We start from the raw sequence: 18,685 nt of genomic DNA on the forward strand, positions 1-18,685 counted from the left end.
TTAATGGTTAGAATCCATTGGTAAAGTTTTTTCTGATCATGATATTATTCTATTTAGATATAGGAAAATGATAGAGCCATCAAAAGTTGCACACTGAATCTGTGCACCGAATGACGTAATAAAATCCTGACCGTTAATTCATTATCAGGTAATATTAATCAACAGTCAGGATTTTACCATGTCATTCGGTGTACAAATTCGGTACACAACCTTCGATAACTGTAGTATTACTCTTAGATATAAATAAATAATAAACCACTATTGAATGGTTAGATGAGGCGGTAAAGATTTTTAGGTGTTTTTTTTTGGGTAATTGGTGTGTCTAAGTCAGTTTATGTATACTTTAACTAATCTCTGAGGTCTATTGAATATCCTACAAACCTAATAAACTGAGTAAAACACAATTATATGTTAATGTAAGTAGTCTCAAGATTTGAACCTAAAAAGTCAAAGAAATGAGCACACATCATTGACCACCAAACTAATCTCTTATAGTTATTCTTGGATATATTACTCGAGGTCTTGAGCTTGATTCTGTTCTGTTGCCAATAGAGGAGGCATTCACGTATTAATCACCATTAAATTAAATCTTAGTGCCACTATTTATTTTTCTTGTGTAATTTAACGATGACTTATTGACCAATAAAATTAATAAAAGAATTGATCTCAAATTTTGGTAAAAAAGCTAAAACTGTATAATTCTTATTAATTTTTTAGTAATATTTTTGTCGTTGTTAGTAACGTTTTGGTCCGTGTTATATTGTCAATAAGACAAAAAATACCCTTAAGGGACTAAAATGTTATACCAGACTGGATGCTTAGCTTAGCTCAAACTTTAGGGATTAAATTGTAAAATCATATAATAAACTCCATTTATTAAGATTAGGTGAGTCGTGAGTCATAATCACGTGTCAAAGTTATAAAACAATTTTTCAAGTCAAAACGACAAAAGCTGACGTGTACAGCATGTCAGTATCCTCCAAATTTATTTGAGTCTTGAGAAACTCACGCTTCGCCTCCTTTCTTCCCTATTCTCTCCATTTCAATCCAATTTCTCCCCCATTGCTTCTTTTCTCAACTCTCTTCAATCGGCCAATCCGGTGCGTTTTGGCTTTTCTTTTTTCTGTTCTTTTTTGTTTATTCCAATTTCTCTGTTTACTAATACTCTGTTTTTTTATTCATGATTTTATCTCTGTTTCAAATAATTCTCCGAAGCTTGTTGCGGGGCTGTTGTTTTAATCTTGATTGAAGCGACGGGTTTTGTGGCGTTTTGGGGGAAAGATGAGGGGAATAGTGGGATCTGTTCACCACTTTCGATCAGTTCTACGAGGTCAAAATCGTCTTTTGAGGATACCCAAGTGCTTGATTGACAATAATCATAATCATTTTCATGGCTTTGGGTATAGTGTTTTTAGTAATGTGGAAAAAATCAATGGAATTGTACGGCCAAACTCGTTCATGGTTTCAAGAGCTTTGTCTACAGAAACTACTGCTAAAGAAACCGTTTCAGGTCGTTTTTTCATTCTCCTATTGTGTTTGTTTTGTTTTAATTTTATGAAGTGCTTTTCTAGGAAGTGTTTTTGTGAGAAGTGTTTTTGTGAGAAGCGCTTCTGTCGGAAGTGCTTTTGCATGTTGACTACTTGATTAGGATCTGGGAAGTACTTTTTTGGGAAGTGCTTTTCCATGGTGACTGATTGCTTTGGATCCGGGTTACTGTTTTTGAGAGAAGCATATTCTACGGAAGAAGTGTTTTTGGTTACCCCGGAAAGTATTTTTAATGGAATCTGACAAATTTAGGTAGAGAAAAACGTTTTTTGGAGTGCCCAAAGCAATTGCGTAAGAACCCTGACGTTGTGAATGTAGAAAAATTGAGCATGAAGAAAGAACATTCGGACTGGCAAAAGCACTTTTAAACCTGCCTTTCTAATTATTGATGTTGAAAGCGAATTAAATTTTGTTACTTTCTGTGTTTTGCTGGTTTGTATGCAGAGGTGAATATAGCAGGGCCTCTTGTGGAGTATGAAAGAAGAATTGCGGCTGGTGAGCTCGTAGATGGTGATACTTGCCAGGTATAGCATATTCAACTTCATCTACGCCGTGTTTCACGATTAATGGATAATGATAAGAGGGTTTTTTGCCTGAATATTTATTTTCTTTATTTAGAATTTTCCATGATTTGATATTGGAATATTAGATTTCTTGACCAATAAAGATGTTTGGAGTTTGTGCAATTCAGCCACACAAACAGAATTGCTCTGTATGTTACATGATTTGTGTTAAAGGGGTTGGACAGTGTACTTAGTTGTTTACGGAAATTGCTAGGTTAGACTTGTTGGAAGATGTTCTGATAGTGATTTTTGCAGATAGGAACCTTAAGAGAACTTCAGAGACTATACGATGAGCTTGTTGAATCAGCTGATGCCTGCAAGTTAGATCGCTATGCATCTTCTGAGAAGACTGGAAGGTGAATATTCCGTTTCCCACTTGTTAGATTCAGCTTTTTCCTGTTTTAATTTGACTAGGAATGTTCAAATATTTATGAATTTTGAGTTCACAGTACACTTTTCTATTTGGTCACCGATCTGTTTGTCTTCAGGAGTCGGTGGCTATGGAGTCGCTTAATGCCACAATCTTCGGACTCACCTGTCAAAGGATTATATCTTTACGGAGGAGTTGGCACTGGGAAGACAATGTTGATGGACTTGTTCTATCATCAACTGTAGGTTTAATGCTCTATTTTTTCTGTGATTTTGATACATTACTCTGCCATTCAGACTAATTGAGGAAAAAACTCAATTTAGATATAAGTGAAATGTGGAAATAGTATATGGGATTATAGAAGTTTGTGATAGTTTTGGTCTCATCAATATTAACATTGGCCCAGCTGATAGCCAATGTTTATTTCCTCAGGCCCTGCAATTGGAGGAAGAAGAGGATTCATTTTCATGACTTCATGTTGAATGTCCATAGCTGCTTGCAAGTAAGAGACCGGAGTAGTAATTTATTTTAATGCAGATTTATATTAATTTGTTGAATGGCGGTTATTATCAAGTAAGAATCATTTTTGTTTGCCTGAATTACACTCTGTTTCATAGAGTTGAATTTTGCATTTGAATGTATAATTCCTTGGATGATAATTGGCTTTTCAGCCAGTTATTCTTATCTCTAGAACTGGCTCTAGATTTTCTTATTTAAGAACTGTGGGGGGTACCTTTTGCTATTCAGTCTTCTCTAATTTTTCCATTGATGTTCAATAAAGCTTATTCTCTTAGTTGTGGCTCCAAAAAAATCAATAAATATATTTCAGTTATTATACCCTCATCAATAAGTTGCATCCTATACTTCTTGATTTCCCTTGGAACTTGACCTAGTTGATTGCCAAATTTTTGCAGAAGCACATGGGTGTGTCAGATCCACTTGAAGTTGTTGCAGGGGAGATATCAGATGAGGCCATTTTATTATGTCTAGATGAGTTTATGGTATATTAGTTATAACACCATTATTCTACCTGAAAAGAAAAAGAAGTTATGGCATAAGTGTTTGTGTTGATTTTTTTATTTTTTTGTGGTCTTTCATAGGTTACTGATGTTGCGGATGCATTGATATTGAATCGTCTTTTTGGACATTTGTTCAGTAATGGTGTTGTATGTGATATATAATCTGTGAAATCTATTTAATGTTCTTACCCTATACTGTATGAGGCTATTGATTTTAGCTGGAAACTGACGTGAGTTATATTTTGACCCATATGTTGGGAGGCAAGTGTAGATACTAGTTGCCACTTCAAACCGTGCTCCGGACAATCTCTACGAAAATGGATTACAGAGGGATCTTTTTTTACCCTTCATTGCTGCCTTGAAGGTACATTTGTTGGACACTATATCATGTAAATTGGATCTTCTGTATATATGGTTGATCCCCATGAACCTTAGAATACTTATAATTCTGTTATACTTTATGACATTGACAAACTTGGAAAGTTGTGTTATTGTAGGAAAGATGTGTTGTCCATGAAATTGGCTCGTCAGTAGATTATAGGAAACTGACATCGGTATGATTACAATTCTCTCTTTCATGATTCAGGAGAACTTCATTTTTGGTTTTCTCTCTGATCATTTGTATTATTATGTTACAGTTTCTAATTGCTTTGTGTTCGTCTTTGAACTGCAGGCTGAGCAAGGTTTCTACTTCATTGGCAAAGATTCGTCAGACCTTCTTAAGAAAAAATTTAAGGAATTGATCGGTGAACATGAAGCTTGTCCACAAGAGGTTGAGGTTGTAATGGGAAGGACATTGCAGGTGTGTTCTAGCGAGTGCTTCAGCACAGAATGTGAACTCCAGATTACTTTAGATCTTATTTAAGCCTTTTCTTGGTTCCAATGCTGTTAGGTTCCGTTGGGTGCTAATGGATGTGCATATTTCAAATTTGATGAACTGTGTGATAGACCTCTCGGAGCTGCAGACTACTTTGGATTGTTCAGTAAGCGATCTCTGGCTGGATCGTGGTTTCTGTAATAGGATTTGTTTGTCCATACATTACAAGATGTGATATGGCTGGCTCTGTTGATGTGTTGAGTTTGACATAGTACATTATAAACATAATTTCTGCATACTTCAATTTTAAGTTTTTCATGACACTTCTGAAAATCTGCCAAGTTGTGGTTGCTAGATAGGAGCTGTCCTGATTGTGGGTTTCGCTTTCTTTTTGCATGCTATATGTCTCTAGTGTCCTTTGATGCAATATCTTAAACTATTTTCCCTTGTCATCTTTTCATCTCGGTGACAAATTCTTATACAGGTTTGTTTCTTTTCTTCTTGCAGAGAATTTTCATACCCTAGCTTTGGAAGGTGTCCCAATATTTGGACTCCACAATAGGACAACGGCATACCGGTTTGTCACTTTGGTTGATGTATGTTCCCATTTCTTCTTATTGATCTGGTTGTTTTTAAATCTTCAAATATTTACACTCGAAATATAAATGAACGCTTTTCATTGGGTACTGTAATTTTCTTCCGCTGGACGACCACAGGCCTGTGGAATATGATACAATTATCTACCAACTTGAGCCTCTCTGATGAGTTTGTTCTATGCAAAATTAGGAGTAGTCTATTTGTGTTTTTCTTGTCATGAAAATGCTTTTTTACAGTTTATTCTGGTGGTTTCAGGTAATGTATGAGAACAAGGGCCGATTGATGTGTACAGCCGAGGGTAGTCCTGTACAACTTTTCAGCAAGATAGTGACAATTGCTGACGCCCAGCACATTGCACCTAGAACCGCCTCAAGATCTAGGAGAACCGATGAGTCAGATCTTTGCGTTGACAATGAATTGGGATTTGCAAAAGACCGCACCATTAGCAGGTACATTTCTTCTCATTGTGCAAATTTTTTGCCTGTGATTTAGCAAGAACTTTTTCAAAACTTTGTTAGAGTAAAACGTTTGTCGATGGTACTCTGGTTCTCCATATTTTCTGGTGTGGGAGTGATCAATTTCGATATGGTTACTATTCTCCGCTGTAACCACTGACTATGAAACCAATATCACCGCAGATTAACGGAGATGAATAGCAGAGAATACTTGGAGCATCACGCGACCATGTTAGCCGAGAAGCAAAATCTCTCACATCAAGTTGGCAATGCTGACTCAATGCAAGCATGATCAAAAGGATCCGGCATGTTTAAAACCCACAAAATCATTTTTTACTGCAGAACGCTAAACATTAAACTCTAAACATTTCATGGGTTTTGGCTCAGCTGGGTGCCAAGAAAATATACACATAGGTTTCGGTAAATCTGATTATCAGTCGAATAAAATGTAATTTAACATTTGTAAAGTTAAATATTATTCTAAATTATTCGACTGTAACCCAAATTTTCATTAAATAATGTTGTGCAATAGATACCTCATACCAGAGTTTTGTACTTACGGTTGTGTTTGTTTTATTATTTTTGAAAAAGCTGAGTTGGATTGTTATAATAAGGTAGGATTTAAAAATTAACAAAACATCTTTTAGGTTTGTTAATTTAGCTAAACATCCTTTACAATAAAATATTGAAAATTAACAAAAATAATCTCATCTACTTATTAAATATCGGTAATCGGCTATCACTGTTGGAGGGTGGTCGAAAGTCATCGTAATGGTGCAAGATTGGTTGGATTTAATCGGTCGTGCGTCAATATGACATTTTCTGGCCAGATCCATGATAGATCTGGCCGAAAAGACTAGATTTGGTACATGGTCATCATCTTGGCTGTTTTTACGACTAGATGTGGCAAAAGATCTGGGTGTGTGAATGTGTTTTGTTAATTTTTAATGTTTATTGTAGGGGATGTTTAGCTGAATAAACAAACAAGGGGTTTAAAATAGTGAATAAATAAATGGATTTTGAGAATAATGAAACAAATAATTTTGATATAGATAAAAAAAAGATAGGATATAAATATTAAAACAAACACAGGACAATGAAGTATTAAATTTACCAGAAGTTGGATACAATATTTCTTTGTTGAACAAATAATGGGATATATTTTTTTTTTTTGGCTCTAAATAATGATTGTTTGAGGCAGATTAACGATAATTATTTGAGGTTAACGTCTCAGTGATCTCAGCCTACTCGACGTTTAATTGAATTGCAAAAATTTCTTTACAGTTTCAAAAATAACATAAATCCCCCATTATTGTTATACTTAATACTCTCTTGCGGTTTATTTAAGCGTCTAAAACTTAAGGTGGGGTTGTTTTGCTCCATTAAAAACTACTGTCACAATTAAAAATTTTAAAGTATTAAATTTTAAAAATAGATGTCAACTTTAACATTTGTTATAATTCTGACAAAAAAATCAACACATCAAAAAGAAAACACAGTGGAAAAATATGTTGAAAATTGATGAAAAATTAATATTTAAAATTTCAATTTTTTCTTAGCAAAATATATGTATATTATATAGTATTTTTAAGGTAATGTTAGATTAACCAACTAACCATTCAATTAAGAAAATTAATTACCGCAAATATGGGTAGTTTTAGAACGAAATATACAGTTAGATTTATTTCTTTTGATAGTTAGTGTAATTTCTGTACTTTTAATTAAAAAAAAATTATGAAATCAACAATCTGATTTTTTTTATTAATTAAATCAAAAAAATAAAATTAAAAGAACTGATTTAAACAGAGAAGTTGGTTCAATTCTATGTAAAATTACGAAGAAATTAATTTAAACTGTGTTATTGTTTGACTCCCTTAAGGTTTTCTGAAAGTTACCAAGACCTCCAAAATATGGAAAGGTAATGACTTGCCCTTAAATTTCAGAAAATATCACTAACCCTCCCTTAAATCTGTTAACTAATTGTCAAAAGCAACTATGCAATATGCATGGGTAAGAAAGCAATCAAAACAGGGTAAGAGGATCAATTCATGTATTTACTGTTAACAATGCTGCACTCAACTTTCACTGTGAATGTCTTTAAAATCGTAACACATAGCCATCTTTTTTTTTTTTACCATTATTAAACTGGCAGGAGAGGTGGTAAGTGTAATTTTTGCAAATAAAAGGGTAGAGCAAAAATTTACATACCTCTTGGATCTTGGGAATATTTCTTCAAACCAATTAAATATTGAACTATAAACTATAATAAAGTTTTCAAAACAAAATTTGGATAAAACAATATGGAGAAATGATAAAATGACAGCTGAGTGCAAAATGACATGTATGTCACCTGTAAACACGTAGATAAAACACCCCTGAAAACACGTACCAATAGATTGAATCTTATGAAGCTCGTCAACAAAACCTTCACATTCTCCTTCTCCGGTCATCTCCCTTCTCCGCCAGCTCCCGCCGGTGATCACATGTACGTATTTATTACGGTATAAACGCATATACGTATACATTCATGTATGAATACATTAAATATACGCATGCATGTTCATGTTATTACTGTCATTGAGAATTATTATTGCATGTTATGATTGATTATATTAGCACTTTACGTGAATAGTTTTAGGGTTTCATGAAGCTTGTTCAATTCTTTCTTTGTAATATTCATGTACATTATCTTTCATTCTCCTGACTAATGGTTTTTTCAATTACTTCAATTTTTTTTTTTTTTTTTTTGGTAGGGCTTTAAGTTCACAGACATTCTTCTGAGTTTTAAATTATCCAGTTAATTTTACTGATTTAACAAGAAAAAAAAGGGGCAAATGCGTGCCAATGAACAAAAATATATGCACGGGAAGAAATGTATCTATATTTCTTTTTCAAGTAAAATTAAGAATTTGATTTAGTTCATGTCAGTTATTCGATAATTAGTATTTTGATCTCGATTATGAAGAAGATTAAGTAGATTTAAGTTATGATGTGGCATAGTAGAGTTTTATTTCATTGGAGAAAGGAAATTAACACGTTGGTGTTGGATTATTACTAAATTATTGATGTGAAATGGTTTGTTCAGTATAATTTATTTGGGATTATAAGGGATATTTTTGTTTTTATGAAATAGAATGGCTGCTAGCAGTCAGCAAAGCCTGAGAAAAGCTATTGGGGCTTTGAAGGATTCCACAAAAGTTGGATTGGTGAGTTTAAACAGTGATAATAAGGTAATATTTTTACTTCCAGAACTTAGTTTATTTATTATATTTTCTTAAAATTCTAATATGAGAAAATTTGATTGAATTTTTGTAAGAAAGTATACAGACGTTCGTACTAGAGATGAAATTGCTTTTATTTAATGGATACATTATTTGTTCGTTTGTGCTTAAAAGTGATGTTCATGTTGTTCTCTAGGAGGTGGATCTTGCAATTGTTAAGGCCACGAACCATGATGAAGCATTGCCCAAAGAGAAACATATCAAGAGTAAGAGTTAATTTCCAACTGTTTTGCACCACTAATCTCATAAAGTTCTTTGATTTTTGGCTTTTAATCTTGATTTATATTGCGTTATTGAAATTTCGATTAAAAATTTAGCAGTCCTAGAAATTGTACTTTAATTTGGAAAAATGAGTAATACAATTTTTATTTTTATTTTTCAGCTATTTTTGATGCAGTTTCAGCTTCACGACCTCGACCTGATGTAGCTTACTGCATTCAAGGTCTTTCCAGGCGTCTTGCTAAAACTCGTTGTTGGATGGTATGTTCTTGATCACCTTGCTGATTTACCCCTTTCCTGCATTGCTTTGCAAAATTGATATTTTTAGCATTTCTTGAATATGATTCAATATGGGATGAATACTTCTATATACTTAAGATTCAGGAATTTTAGTCTCCCTTTTATGTGGGGAAAGATTGAGCTTCAAGAAATAGTGAATGGTATTACCATTACCCAAATGTATAACTCTCTAGAAATTTTAGGCACTTTAATTTCTCGCTATAAGAATTGAGGTTAAGCTTAACTTAATTAGGCCCTTTTTCATCAATGGACTCCTGAGGTACATAAAAGTGGGGTTTGTTTGATGAATTCCTAGCTCTTGATTTGTCTCCAAGATGTTTAAATTTTCTATAAACTCAATGGATATGCAAAAGAGAAATAATATCCCACTCGGACCAAGACATAACTTCTACTTCTTGGAGTATAACAATTAAGGTGAAGCAAAGTCGGGAAAAACAAAATCTATTTTGCAAGTTCGTTATTCCTAATGGTGATTGGTGGTTCATATTCCTGTTTGAAATTCGGATTTTCTTTTGTACTATATGATTCCTTAATGTTCAGTTAAATTTCAATCAGTTTCATCATACTGTTTATGCTCAGGTTGCATTAAAGACTTTGATAGTTGTGCACCGTGCTTTGAGGGAAGTTGATCTTACATTTTGTCAAGAACTGATAAATTTTAGCCGGAGAAGTCTTATGTTGAATCTCTCTCATTTCAGGGATGAATCAAGTCCAGTTGGTACTCCATTTTCTCTCTTAATTAGCTTCTCTTATTTATTTATTTTTAAGGTTTCTGGTATTATGCACTGACCATAAACAATGTTCTTGGTGTGAAGCATGGGATTATTCAGCCTGGGTCCGTACATACGCCTTGTATCTTGAAGAGCGAGTGGAATGTTTTCGCTTATTGAAATATGATGTCGAGAAAAGCATCTTGGTATGCAGTTTGTAATTCAACTCTTTTACCTCTTTGCTATGTTTCAATGAATATATGGGTAATTTCTCTTTAATTATGTGTATAAGAGTTTATACAAAAATTCTCAAGTGCAGACCTAAAATCCGAACTTGAACCCTCGAAAAAGAATTACTTTTGGAGTTTGCTAGCGAGAGATCTAAATTCGGATTTTAGAAAAATGAGGACGTCTGACAAGGGAGGCAGAATGAGAGTTTACATACTTGATGGTGTTGTGCATTTAGTTCTTCATATTAGCAGCCTGGAAAGATCATTTTGTTTCTTTATGATGCTTTGTTCAACAGAAAACTAAGGGACTGCAGACCGCCGACTTACTGGAACAGTTACCTTTCCTGCAACAGCTTCTCTTTCGCCTTCTTGGTTGCAAGGTATTCATGAATAGTATTATGCCACTTTCCTCTTTCTTTCCCGATTAAACGTTCAACATAATTTCTTATACTGTCTATTATTTGTGCAGCCAGAGGGAGCAGCTATGTACAATGGTTTGATTCATTATGCCCTTTCAATTGTAAGGATAATCTATAGCTCAATAATGTTACTGGATGCCATTCGGTTTCAATCAGTCCCTTCACTTTACTTATGCTCTGCCTCTTTTAGGTTGTAAGTGAGAGTATCAAGCTTTATGTTACAATTACTGATGGCATTCTCAATTTAGTCGACAAGGTGAGCCTTGGCTGTGTTCTGGTGGGAGTTTGAGTTCTTCCAATCTGTCAAAATGGAAATTGAGGGGAAATGACTTTTCTTTTGTTGCAGTATTTTGAGATGCAGCGCCACGATGCCATTAGAGCGCTCGAAATTTATCGCAAGTCAGGGGCTCAGGTGTAATATATCATGTTACACATGCATATTCTACTTGAAAGTTTGATTATTTTTATAAAAACTTGAATGTTGCTGCAGGCAGACAGCTTGAACGAGTTGTTTGAGATCTGCAGGGGGCTTGGTTTTGGGAGGGGGCAGAATTACGTTAAAATTGAACAGGTATATGGAACCTTTCGACATATTTTTTTAGCTCATACCTCTGTTTGTGCTTGTCAATTGATCTCTTAGTAGCTTGTATTAACTTGTTTGACAATTACGCTGCAGCCCCCTCCATCTTTTTTGGCTGCCATGGCAGATTACGTGCAGCAGGCTCCTCATTCTTTAGCGTTACAAAGTACAGCAGTATGATGTCTCAACACTTTTGTTTTTAGGATTACCGTTAGATTATATACAGTTTTCTGATCTTGAACATAGAAGTAAAATTTTAGGTGATTATTGTTAAGTTTAGAATGACTGCTCGAGTTTCAAACCGGGTTATAATGAATTATTGAGTCACAAATAACTAAAATCTGATAGTTTTTTTACTGCAAAATAGTGAAATTTTTCGACTCCTAAAAACTAGAGAAAGTTTAATTTATGCTTGTTCTCTTGGATATGTTAATGTCTAAAATTATAATCAGATTAGTGGTTATCAGGGTGTTCCTGCTATAGAAGCTCCGAAAGTAGTTGCTGCTGCTCCTGAAAGTGATTTGTTAAGCGATAAGCAAGATACAAATGTTAAAGAAGAAGCAGACCAATCTGTGACACCTGAACCAAGGAGTGACCAAGGTGGAGCTGATCTACTAGATCTTGATGTTAAAGACGAATCCACGACCACCCCTGAACCGAGGAGCGGCCAGAGTGAGGTTGCAGCCACGCATCAGATTTTTGACCTTTTGGTGAGTAATGTCTTGAGTTAAATCACTATTTATCAATAGGATATTGTTCTATGTTCTGCTTTCTTGACTTGCCAATATTATTATTCTTTAAGGGCTTGGATCAGCTAAACTCAGAAGCATCTCAATTGGAGGAGAAGAACTCCCTCGCGCTGGCGATTATCCCATCCGGTGAATTGTTTTACTTCGGATCAGCTCTTTATCGTTTCTCTGAAGTAATCATTAGGTGATCCTTTTGGAAAAATACATTGATGGTTCTTCTTCTATGTATGCTTGCAGGATACCCGACGAATTCTGGAAATGACTTCAATGAGGCCTGCCAAACTCTAGGTTGGGAGCTTGCACTTGTTACAGCACCAAGCTCTAATGGAGCTGCAGTTGCAGAGAGTAAATTGGTTAGTTCTATGTCACATGGATGCATTGTTTCATAATCATTCTGTTAATCCTTTGGCACTCAGAATTGTCATTCTGAGTGCCATACTGCATGTGTCATTGTTACACTTATTTTTCCAGGTAAACATTGCATCTTTCTGAAATCCTGTTCGAATTGGATGGAAGTTGGTGCTCATAGGCTTTATTAGACATATAATAAGCACGAAAATCCAAATGGTCGCGAGCAGATTCTATAAGTTTATGCAAACTGAAACACAATAACATGGGGATCATATCTAATCACACAACTTAAAATGCAGGCTGGTGGACTAGATAAATTAACGCTGGATAGTCTATACGATCAAGCAATGGCAAGCAGAGCGAATCCAAATGTGACACACAACATGGGGGCGGTGCCTTCGAATCCTTTCGAGTCTGCTAGCTGCATTCAAGATCCATTCTATGCCTCCAGCAGCATTGCACCCCCAACAATTGTGCAAATGGCAGATATGCTTCAACAACAACAAAGTTTCATAAGACAGCAACAACAACAGCTACTATTAACTGGCCCTAGCGAAACAAACCCAAGCAGGAATCCGTTTCTCGATCAGAGTTTGCCGTCCCAGACTCCTCAGAATCCCTTCTCTGGTTTGATTTAGAAGTCACAGTACAGGAAACTTTGATTAGTGTTTAAAGTTCCAGGGAGTAGACTTTGAAGGAGTAATAGTTTTAAGTGAAGTTGTATATGTAGAATTGAACCTTGTCTCAGGCTTTTTTCTTTCTTTTGCACCCCTGGCTAGAACGTATTGCTAAACACAAAGGTCTAGCAATACTCATTTCTTAAGCCTGCTTTGGGACGAAGCTGTTTTACGAGTGTTTGACTGACACTAAAGATAACTAAATCAAAACATTAATTTTTATAACTACACATTTATTAAATTATAACCTCTTCATAACAACAAAATTAGTTAGATTGAATCATTATAACTATAAAGAGATCCTATTATAATTTTAAAGGCAAATATAATAGTTCAGATTCTATTATAATTTTAAAAACAAATTTAATAGTTTCAAAATCTTTGAGTCACTTGATACTTATCAATCTTTCTATTTGGATGAAACTACATTTTTTTTTTTTTTTTTTGGGTAAGTAAGTTTTATATCAAAAGAAAACGGATACAAAGTAACACAATCAGCTGAACCAAAAAGCCCAAAAAGCAAACAAAACACAGTCATAAACGCCTTAGCAAGAGAGCAACAGGCTCGGAAGCAAAAGAAGCATGCAGGCTCAAACAAAGGCACAGACGCCTGAAAAGGAGCACACAAGCTCAAAAAGTCACAGATGCCCAGAAACAAGCAAGCAGGCTCAATAAAGGGAAAAGGGCAACCGCACATTTATCACAATCAACTGATCAAGTACCCAAACATTGTATTTTGTCAGTATTGCCCCCGCTTTTTCCATCATTTGTCACACTGATGAAGCCATTTTTACAATCAAAATCTCACACTCCAGGAGAGTCGTCTTATTATATTTATATAGGCAATAAACTTGTCAAATAAAGCTGTTTATATACTAGAGTGGAACACAAGCAAGAAATATATAGATTGTCAATTTACAAGAGAACTTCGAAAAAAAAAAAAAAAGCCACTTCAAATCTCTAAGATCACATGAACAATAACTGTTTAACATCTTGTGATCATCAAATCCTGTAATATAAAACAATGGCCCCGGATTGTATCTTGTACCATTCTGTAGACTGGTAGCATTCTTATCTTCCAATAAAGAAAATAGGGATATATCAGAAACAAACTAGCTACCGTTGGAATTGTACAGAATAGGAACCAGTGTTTGGATCTTGAACAGCTTTGAAGTTGTCGACACTCATTCCAAACCGGCCCAGAATGGAGTTGCCCATTTCTTTCAGTTTTCCTGCTCGCAAAGAAACAATTTCATATTAAGAGCAAGAGGACTAACGAAGTAGGTTGACAGAAGCATGAGTAAAAACTGTCCACACTCCTATTCTAAAACTTCGTCAATAAAAAGTCTGGCTTGTCATAATAACAGATTAACAGTGATTAATCCTCCCCAAAGACAAAGTAACCTGTTGGTTGACCTCCATGGGTACTTATGGTAGCACTACAAGTCTGAAGCCTATGCAATATAAATGATCTCTTAGATTCATCTAAAGACCAGACAATCACCATAGCTTTTTTAATTTTTCTTTTTAAAACCAAAAGTCATTCATTCATGCATATGTATTAGTCACTGATAACAGGAAACAAAAATTTGTTCACCAACATTGTTGGCTTTTCACTCACACAACATGACAAGATTGAAGTTTAAATGCAGCTATCCAACAAGATTTCCATCAACATGACAAAAGACCATACTGTATCAAACAAGAAAATCACTCATTCAGCTTACCAATCATCTCCTCCTTCATCTTTTCTCGTTTTTCAGCAGCCAGTGGCTCCAAGCGCATAATGGTTTTCCCTGCTTGGTTGTTCGCTGGATCCAGTTCCAAGATCTTTTTCAAATCTGAGATTGTAAAAATGAAGAAATATCGAAAAGGAAATAAACATCAATTACGAAAACAGTTACAGAAACTCCAACCCTAAAAGATCCAGGATAGAAAGAAAAGGAAACCGATCACAAATTATCAACCTATAATAATCATCAAATCCTAGCTTACCAGCAATAGCCTCTTCAAAGTGTTCGAGCTTTTCATGAGCCTCTGCTCTTCTCACCAGAGCTTTCATATATGTAGGATTTAGTTCCAATGCTTTTGTGCATTCCTTGATAGTGTTCTCATATTTTCCCTGACAATATATTAGTGTCAATGCACAGTTAGGGAGTCTACAGGGACCTTTTATATAAAACAGAGAAAATAAGAGAAAGAAAAAGCAAAAAGTAGCTGAATTCAAACTTTAAGGGAATTATATCCATTAAACTCCCCTAACTCAACATATCTAAATCTTCCCATTAGAACTTGAACTCCTGTCCAAGCACTTGATAGTCACCAAATATTTTGTGAAAAGCACTACTATAAAAAAACAATTTACGAAACCAGCGAAACATGAAACCTGTCAGATTGAATCATGCAAAACAGGCATGCAGAATAGACCACACAGACAAGCAGAGATACAGGGGAATGCATGCATAACAAATACATCATACTTTCAGTAATTTTTCTATCTAATTTCTTTTAAGTGCAAAACTACCAAGAATCAAGAAGCTACCTCAACACCAGAAACTGTATTCTAACCATTAACTATCCTTTGTTTACTCTGACAACTCTAATAATCATGAAAACTTGAACAGCACAGTAGCTTGAATGTTGTAGGCACAAGATTCAAATACTAAAATCTATCTCTACTTTAGCAGTTCTCACAACCAGCCAGCTTATACCATGTTAATTTCCTTCCCCAACAATATTTGGAAGTCAAACTGCTCCACATTGCAAAATCTGTACAAAATAGTCCTCTAGTCTCAAGCTTTACTTTTGTATGCTAATCCACAGATTTAATCTTCTATACCACTACATATCAACAAAGGAGTAAAGAAATTCAGTAAAACAAAGAAAACCACCAAATCCACTCACAAAGAACCTGCCTGAAACACATTTAAGAGCTGAAACCTCCTTTTAACCTCATTCAATAAGCCAAAAAAATAAATAAATAAATAAAAAACACGACCCACCTACGGTTTAATCTCTAGCGTCATCTCAACATGCTCACCAACCAAGATTCTAACTTCTACACTAGACTTTAATTACCACCCAATAACTCACCTATTCTAAATCTTCACAAATGATAACACTTTGCATTAACATTCAGAAAATTAAACATATTAACAAGTGTGATATTCTATCAAACAGTGCACATTGTTCCAAAAATTTAACTTGCACCATTAAAAGTTTCTAAGAATCACTTACAAGTTTCAAAAAACAAACGGCACGATTTGAGTGACATATTGAACGCAATTCATTCAACTCTTCCGGCACCGATGCCGATTCAGCCACATTTAAAGCGACTTCGTATTGCAATAACGCCTCTTCATACTTCGCTTCTACGAAAAGTTTATTCCCTTCTACTTTCGCCTCATTTGCCTCAGTTACCGCTTTCTAAATCATTCATCCATCCATTCATTCATTAAAAATCAAGAAATTTCAATCAAACAAAATGAAAAACCTAAACTGACCTGCTGTTTCAATGCGCTGTCGTTTACAAGACCTTGAGCATCGTCGGTCTCGTTGTCACTAACGTCACGTTCGCTCGCCGTCTCGAATCCATCAGAGGCGGCGGCGTCGCCGTGATCATTGGTAGTTGAATCGGAGGATGATGTGTTTGGAGGGTTTACGATAGTGTCTTTAGAGTGGTTTTGTTGAGGTTCTGAATCTTGTTCAATCAACACCATTTTCAACAGAAACTGAAGCTGGATTTAGGGCAGGCTCTGTCTATCTATGCTTAGAAGAAAAAGAAAAAGAAGGAGAAAGGCTTCAAAAATGGAAATTAAACTAAACTCTTTTTTGAACTTCCAGAAACGTCTTTTTAATTTTTATAGCATGTTCTCGCCTTCTCGGGGAACCTATATCTAATTTTTTAAATTAAAAACTTATAATAGCGGTCATTCCTGCAATATTATGAAACCGATTTCTTGTTTACAAAGTAATTTATATATTTATTTTGGGGAAATGTAAATTATTTGTATAATAGATTAATATCTGAAAAAAAAACTGTTGGGTAACTGTAGGGGGTAAAGGTAATTCCTGATACTAAAAGGGTTAAAAGGGTCCCTAGTAGACCTGGCAAAACGGGTGGTGGGCCGGGTGGGTACGGGCCGGGTAAACAGGTACGGGTAAAACGGGTACGGGTCCAAAACGGGGGGATATATACGGGTCCAGTATTTTGGACCCGTGCCCTACCCTATACGTACGGGTGGACCGTTTTTTCTCTCTCCAGCTTTCGGTTTTGACAGTTTCACCCCTAACAGTTTTCAATTATGACATTACACCCCCAAAATCCTGCAGTTTTAATTTTTTACATTTACACCCCCTAAATCAACTACTCTAATTCAATTCAATTAAGAATATAAACAAATATGAACCAAAAAAAAATAACACATAACAAACAATAACATATAACACAAACTACAAATACCAACCAAAACAAACAATACAAAATCACTAATACACAATTACACATAAACAAACCAATAAGTCAATAACTATAAATACCAATTAAAATAAACAATACATAATCCAATATTCAACAAAATTTCTAAGACAGCAATGTTCATTCCACAGTGGCGTGATAGAGTCTCTTGATTCCACGGTCTCGAGATCAGTCAATGGCACATCAGATCATCATCCGAATCATCTTTCACCTCATTATCTACAAAAACATGATCAACTACAATATTAATAAATGTAATAATAAATATACGAAATATATTGTTAACATGTTACCTTCAAACTCATATCCATATAGCCAAGTTCGAGTGCATATCAAAGATTCTGCATTTTTTGGTCGAAGTGAGCTTCGATATTTGTTGAGCACTTTACTACCAATACAAAAAACGGACTCTGAGGCAACGGATGTTATTGGTATTGCCATGATATCACGAGCCTCATGGTAAGTACCGGATAACGATCACGATTATTCTTCCAATGATCGAGGATATCCAAATTCTGATATTTGACGCGATCAAACCTCATCTCTTCCAAATAAAGATCTAACTCGGATTTCTTAGTGGAAATGAAAACACTCTCTAGCTGTCAAAATCCTACATCATTTAAACAGTTAATGGTCAAAAGTTAAAATTAAACAATAAACAATACTTTATTTTCATAAGATATAAAACTAAAAAGTTAGTGACTTACAGAAGAAGGATCTACCCGCCTACTAGAAGTAGAACTACTCGCAGAGAAACAACTGAAGGTGAGGCAGAACTTCTTTCAACATTTAGCCTCGTAAGCTTGAAAAAGCTTTTGCAAGTTATTCTTAACATCTCCAACTTCATACGCAGTATTTGAATCATAAACTTTGTTGAAAGCGTACTCCACAAACTGAAACTTGAGCGTGGGTCAAGAATAGTTGCAATCGTCAACACAAAACTATAAGAATCCCATATTTTGTAAATTTTGGGATCATTTGTTTTGCCATGCTCTTAACAACTTCATCCTCCCTCGTACTCTCTTCAATTAAACGCATTGAATTTCCCACACACATTTCAAGTACAAGTTTGCTGTAGGATATTTAGAACCTGAAATAAAGTCGTAATATCATAAATGGTTCCAAGAACTTGCATATCCTCTCCCCCCTATCCCATTCTTCATTTATGGACAAAATTTATAACTAGGATCATTGTTGACAAAGCCACAAACACGGACGAAATTTAACGCTGTATCAAGCATTAAAAATGTCGAATTCCATCTAGTGAAACATCCAATCTCAACCCCATTGAGCTTTTCACTCCCATTTGTACAGCAGTTCTCCAAA

At 35.0% G+C, this 18,685-nt stretch overlaps 3 protein-coding genes across 4 annotated transcripts; 2 read left to right on the plus strand and 1 right to left on the minus strand.

The window, feature by feature from the left end:
• Positions 1-968: 968 nt before the first annotated feature.
• Positions 969-5,925, plus strand: LOC116143775 (AFG1-like ATPase). 2 transcript variants are annotated; one of them, XM_031429229.1, is made up of 15 exons: positions 969-1,100; positions 1,216-1,510; positions 1,990-2,069; positions 2,364-2,464; positions 2,597-2,719; positions 2,911-2,980; positions 3,393-3,479; positions 3,579-3,644; positions 3,769-3,861; positions 3,995-4,051; positions 4,171-4,299; positions 4,390-4,480; positions 4,822-4,910; positions 5,167-5,360; positions 5,550-5,925. In XM_031429229.1, the coding sequence occupies exons 2-15, from the start codon at positions 1,282-1,284 to the stop codon at positions 5,656-5,658; spliced, it is 1,518 nt and encodes a 505-aa protein (XP_031285089.1). In that variant the 5' UTR covers positions 969-1,100; positions 1,216-1,281; the 3' UTR covers positions 5,659-5,925. The 2 variants fall into 2 exon arrangements, with proteins under 2 accessions (XP_031285089.1, XP_031285090.1); XM_031429230.1 differs by lacking the exon at positions 5,550-5,925 and having other exon boundaries at positions 4,822-4,939; positions 5,167-5,304.
• A 2,575-nt stretch (positions 5,926-8,500) lies between these two features.
• LOC116143712 (putative clathrin assembly protein At5g35200) lies at positions 8,501-12,843 on the plus strand. Its single transcript, XM_031429149.1, has 15 exons — positions 8,501-8,596; positions 8,784-8,853; positions 9,030-9,127; positions 9,746-9,884; positions 9,982-10,082; positions 10,403-10,486; positions 10,576-10,626; positions 10,716-10,781; positions 10,872-10,937; positions 11,016-11,096; positions 11,202-11,279; positions 11,558-11,815; positions 11,908-11,983; positions 12,092-12,207; positions 12,505-12,843. Exons 1-15 carry the CDS (start codon positions 8,501-8,503, stop codon positions 12,841-12,843), a joined length of 1,719 nt encoding a protein of 572 aa, XP_031285009.1.
• Positions 12,844-13,950: 1,107 nt separating this feature from the next.
• On the minus strand, positions 13,951-16,666 carry LOC116143780 (tetratricopeptide repeat protein 1). The gene is made up of 5 exons (XM_031429237.1): positions 16,386-16,666; positions 16,120-16,308; positions 14,878-15,004; positions 14,610-14,723; positions 13,951-14,114 (listed from the first exon to the last, which is right to left on the minus strand). The coding sequence occupies exons 1-5, from the start codon at positions 16,599-16,601 to the stop codon at positions 13,999-14,001; spliced, it is 762 nt and encodes a 253-aa protein (XP_031285097.1). The 5' UTR covers positions 16,602-16,666; the 3' UTR covers positions 13,951-13,998.
• Positions 16,667-18,685: the final 2,019 nt, after the last annotated feature.

The sequence above is a fragment of the Pistacia vera genome, unplaced genomic scaffold, assembly GCF_008641045.1.
Source record: "Pistacia vera cultivar Batoury unplaced genomic scaffold, PisVer_v2 Contig432, whole genome shotgun sequence".
Classification (NCBI taxonomy): Eukaryota; Viridiplantae; Streptophyta; class Magnoliopsida; order Sapindales; family Anacardiaceae; genus Pistacia; species Pistacia vera.